The sequence below is a fragment of the Alligator sinensis genome, unplaced genomic scaffold, assembly GCF_000455745.1.
Source record: "Alligator sinensis unplaced genomic scaffold, ASM45574v1 scaffold474_1, whole genome shotgun sequence".
NCBI lineage: Eukaryota > Metazoa > Chordata > Crocodylia > Alligatoridae > Alligator > Alligator sinensis.
The window spans coordinates 317,468-323,144 of record NW_005843092.1 but is presented as its reverse complement, the minus strand read 5'-3'; the positions used below and the strand labels follow the sequence as shown (position 1 = coordinate 323,144).

Below are 5,677 nucleotides of genomic sequence, written 5' to 3'. Positions count from 1 at the left end.
TCTTTCCTAAGCTGGCTATCTATCCTTACAAAGGCGTTTCTATAGACACTAATTTTCAATGAGATTTTTCAGGATGGCTCTTCATTCTTTGCACTTTCTCCTCCTGAATGTAGCCAAACCAGGGGGGAAAAAATTAAACACATATGCTCTTCTCCCTCCCCCTCCACCCTCCCAACACAGAAAAAGAAAGGAAAACAAAAGACTCATATACATCAGTCCAACAAGACAGGAAAGAATCATAACAATTCTTCTTTCCAATCCTTCCTCCTCCTCCTCCGTGTCAGGATGTGAGGGCTGATCAGCAGGACCAATTTAGCATAATTCATCCCACAAATCCTCTGTGAATCACTCCTATGTTATGATGTTGGAAAGTAGTCTGGTGTGACTAGCGGCATGCCTAGGCATGTACTCCTGGCTTGTACTACCAAATAAAATCCTAAAGAGCTGCAGTCATGTGCAAAGAAAACTATGACTAGCAGTTTCTTTTGGACTAGCAATTAGAATGCAACATTTGGTGCAACTGAAAAACTATAACACTTAACCCAAGACTGCTAATCACAGCCCTTAAATGTTTTGGCTAAATGTTTGATATTAACTGCCTAATTTCTCTTACCTTCGCATGTTTTACCATCTTTAAGAAGACCATAGCCATTGTAGCATGAACAACGGTAGCTGCCGGGCTTGTTGAGGCAGGCTTGGTTACAGCCCCCATGCTGCACATCACATTCATTAACATCTAGAGACAAACGAAGTATTACTGATATTATATGAGTGACAGCAGAAATTGGAAGTAGGAAAGCGGAAAGTAATACCAGAGAGACAGAAGAATACTTTTCATGTTTGGGAACAGCTTCATATTTACATTGCTAGGATTCAAAAAACACAGATATTTCATTCTGTTTACACCGAGTGTCTTCCTTAGCAAGCAAGGTCAGCTGCACAACAACCCCACCCGCAGGGTTATCCCCATGAGTAAAGCTACTCAGATGTGTCAGTGTTTGCGGGAGCAAACCTGATGTTGGTACGGCATCCTGTGCCTGTTTTGGGAAGGGAGAGCACTGTAACCAAAACAAAGTGCCAGCATGATCTCAACACTGTGGAAGAGAGATTCTAAAACATCAACGCCCCCCCGCCCCCCACACTACTGTTGTATTGCTATCAAAAAACAAGTGCAACAGATGCTCATATACTTAAACTCTACGTGTCACTGTCACTCCATTGAGTTTGATGGGTTTTGCTATGGCCTTCAATGGAGCTAGCATTTCATCCTGCCTGTCCAACCCAATTGCTGTATTCTATACCTGTTTTTGGACACTAGAATCGATTGAGAAATATTTGTAGAAATGTGAAGATTATGCTCCCATTAACTGGTGAGCCTATCTAAAATTTCACTGTTCAAATAACAAATTTGCAAGTAACTGCCCCTCTACATAAAATTCTCATACCAAATCTACAGGCAAGTCAGGTTCAGGTCTTTAGCTAGATTTCCTGTTCTCTCAGTCAGCATGATTTTGTACTGGCAGAGTATGATCTCGGCCTCTCAGACATTACTTTAATTGAATTTTGGCAGCCAGCAATGTGACAAGGGGGAAACTTTGAGTTTCATAAAGGATGCAGACAGGCAAAGTTCTTTGCCTGCCTATGTCCTTAGACCAAAACAGCTACAACCAAAAAGCCAGCATAAAGGATGCAGGAAATCTTTGCAGGTGGTTTTTCATGTACAGGGCCAGCAACTTTGTATGCAAGTAAATAGTTCTAGTTTAAGTAGTCCCACAGGATTACAAACACCAAACAAGACTGGGATCAGACTCCAAAAGAATAAAGGTACCCGGGGCCAGAATAACTACATTTTTTTTTTATGTAAATGTATATATATTCATAATGATTCAGAGATATTAAACGCCTAATTTAGAGAGAACAGAAAGCAGTTTGAGGGTGGTGGTGGGGAATATGAACGATTTATAAATCCAGAATCAGTGTTATGGCAGTTGTAGACTGTGTGACAATGGAGATGGCTGTATTTTGTATTAAGGCGACTATTCAGAAGAGCACTAAATAGCAGCAATTCTTTGAAAGATATTAAAATACTGTGCACAACATACTCTCCGTTACAACCTAGCCATCAGAAGTCAGTAACAAAATAAACCAGATATAATTACCTTTTTCACATTTTCGACCCTGCCAACCATCTTTGCATGTGCAATAGAAGTCACCCTTTAGATCTTCACATTGTATAGTCCCCTCTTTATGACAAGGGTCAGGAGAACATTGGTTTGGTAAATCTGATTTAAGCATACAAAAAGAATAAAACACAATGTTGAAATCATTTATAGTTGGTTCATGCCCACCTCTGTCAGAATCAAGACCTGTTAGTAATAACAGTCACTATGGCTGCAAACAAATATCACATATATACCAGGATAAACCTTTTTATATTGGGACATAGTACAAGTGTACAGATGTTCATGCCCACTGTTTCAAGATAAATCCTAAAAAAGGTTCCCCATTTCCCAGATAAGAGGTAGTAACTCTGTGCTATGGGGCAAAATATGCCTTGTACAGTTACCCTGTATAGGCATTATTAAATCAATGGCAGAAAAACAGCAGTGCCTTTAGCCTTCACTGAGCCCTGACTAGAAAGGCAATGTGCATACATGCCAGTCCTGGGATATTTTTGTTCTGGGACAAACACAGGCACAATTTAACAAGGACGTATGCAATGTCTGTTCCAAGACCATGAGAAATACCAGATACAGGCAGCATGCGTACTACTAATAGTCTGAAATATTCTGTGGCAGAAGCCATTCAATGCTGCCTGAGAAGTGAACTCCAATTTGAGTACTATATGCAAAATGAGAGGGAATTTCTGCCTTTCTTGCCAGCCCAGAACTGCTGACTTTTAGAGAACTCTAAATGGCCCATCCATCTCGCCTCACTTCCCAAAGCTTTTAAGGAAACATGGAGCAGGAAGAAGTTAAGTATGGGAGAAACAATGTTATAGTATTATTGTTGTTCTTACTTATTGCTACTGGGGTGAGGTTATCATTAGGGTTGATAGGTTTGTTGTTAATAAGGGCTGTATATGAAACATCTTTCAAAACTGCCTTTGATAGACACATATTTTTAGTAGAAATGGGTTAAAAGAGATGTGCTAATAATGTAAGAACCACAAATGGCTAGTCTAGTTTACAGACTGCAATGTTCTTACCAGGCCAAGGCAGGACGTAGCCTAGCAAATAGCAGGTTCTGGCATTTGCCAACATGCAAATCATCAACTGATGCCAGTGAGAGTTGCATGTGTATAATGACATCAGGCTTGACTTTTGCAACTGACTCACTTGTACTGGTCAGCAATATTTCAGTGCAAAACTACACTCACAGAATTTGGGAAGGAGTTTCAGAACAAAGTATCAACTATAACTTTATAATTCTCAAAAAATGACAATTACCCCTCTAGGCCTGAAAACCTGTGTAGTGCAAGACCTGCTCTATGCAAGAAACTGAGCATGAAATCCACCCACACTAAATCCATTAGCAGCCTCTTTGCAACTGCTGTAAAATATTCAAAGGCCGGTACCCTTCTATGCCACTTAGGCTGGAGCTTGTACTACTGATCTTCATACCTACATATCCCTTAGCCCTTCTCAAAGCCTGTTTCTCCTGTACACCAGCAGGTTGGGAACAAGTGCAAAGGCCATTCTGTGGCAACCAACATCAACAAAGGCCAACACGGGTAGAGAGCTGCTCTGCTCACCCTCTCTCAGAAGCAAAGGCTGGAGTGTACCAGAGACCTTTCCTCAGGGCCTCCTGTGTTTAGGGGGATAAAATACCCCAATCTGCCAGAAGCAGATACCACACTACTGTTATTTTATTTCACTGGTGCCCCCAACCCCCCAGCCCACTTTAAGCCTGATTGCCTTCTTATGATTTAACATTTCCGTTTGGACACAGAGTCCCCATACTAATGGGATTTCTAATGAAGTTAGTTCATTTCAACTAAATGAAACAGGAGTCTTCAAACAAATTCAAATGAAGCCAGTGCAAGCAGTGGTATGATTAGTGCTACACAATAAACATATGCAAAATGACTTGGGGGTCATGACTGACCACAAGATAAATATGAGCCTTCAATGCAATGCTGCAGCTAGTAAAGTGAGCAAAACGCTGGCTTGCATCCATAGATGCTTCTCAAGCAAATCTCAGGACGTCATTCTCCCATTATACTCAGCCTTGGTGAGGCCGCAGCTGGAGTACTGTGTTCAGTTTTGGGCTCCACAATTCAAAAAGGATGTGGAGAAGCTTGAGAGATTCCAGAGAAGAGCCACGCGCATGATCAGAGGGCAGGAAAACAGACCTTAAGACGACAGGCTGAGAGCTATGGGACTCTTTAGCCTGGAAAAGTGCAGGCTCAGGGACAATCTGATGGACACCTATAAGTTTATCAGGGGTGTTCACCAGGATCTGGGGGGAATGATTGTTCACCAGAGTGCCCCAAGGGATGACAAGGTCGAACAGTTATAAACTCCTGCAAGACCATTTCAGGCTGGGCATAAGAAAGAATTTCTTTACTGTCCGAGCCCCCAAGGTCTGGAATAGCCTGCCACCAGAGTTGGTTCAAGCACCTACTTTGAACGCCTTCAAGAGATATTTGGATGCTTATCTTGCTGGGATCCTATGACCCCAGCTGAATTCCTGCCCCTTGGGCAGGAGGCTGGACTCAATGATCTTCCGAGGCTCCTTCCAGCCCTAATGTCTATGAAATCTATGATTGCCATTAAAAACTGAACATTAACCATCTGCAGGAGATAAAGATACTAGGAAGCATTTGAGACATTGCCCATTCTAAGCATAAAGGCTACTGTAAATACCTGGCTAGTGCATGGGCATGGCAGGGTTGCAGAACTATGATCCCACCTATTCCTTATCCCCTTTGGGATGCAATAAACTCTTATGAAAGTGACTAGAAAAAATGCTTTCTGCCTTATACAGCCCATTGGTGCAAAAGTGTACCCAAATAGCATTCAAATAAAGAACAACAATAGCTATCTAAACAACATCCATTCCTAAAGTTCAAAAGTGGATGCAGCCTTTCAACTGAGCATGATCCCAGTTGAGCCAATGGCACTGCAAAGAGGACACAGAGGAAAAACAGAAAAGAAAAGTAGATATGTCAGAGGGTTGGGTTAGGATTCAGAGAAACCTAGACAAATTGGAGGACTGGACCAAAAGAAATCTCATGACGTGCAATAGCGACAAGTGCAAAGTCCTGCACTTAGGACAAAACAATCCCATGCACCAGTACAGGCTGGGGACTGACTGGCTGGGCAGTAGCTCTGCAGAAAAGGTCCTGGGGGTTACCATGAACAAGAAGCTGAATAAGAGCCAGCAGTGTGCCCTTGTTGCCAAGAAGGCTAAAGGCATACTTGGCTGCATTGGTAGGAGTGTTTCCAGCAGATCAAGGGAAGTGATTATTCCCCTATATTCAGCGCTGGTGAGGCCACATATGAAGTACTACGTCCAGTTTTGGGCTCCCCACTACAGAAAGGATATGGACAAATTGGAGAGAGTCCAATGGATTGCAGCGAAAATTATTAAAGGGCTAGGGCACATGACTTATATGAGAAAAGGCTGATGGAATTGGGCTTATTTAGTCTGGAGAAGAGACAATTGGGGGGGG

The 5,677-nt window shown here is 42.3% G+C and overlaps 1 protein-coding gene across 1 annotated transcript in view; it reads right to left on the bottom strand.

Moving 5' to 3' along the window:
* Positions 1–5,677, bottom strand: part of GAS6 (growth arrest specific 6) — a gene marked incomplete at its 5' end in the record, with an annotated part of 65,338 nt that overhangs the window by 34,501 nt on the left and 25,160 nt on the right. Inside the window, 2 exons of the mRNA XM_025193710.1 lie at positions 614–736; positions 2,160–2,282. Coding sequence (XP_025049495.1) covers positions 614–736; positions 2,160–2,282 — 246 coding nt within the window. The remainder of the gene's footprint in view (positions 1–613; positions 737–2,159; positions 2,283–5,677) is intronic.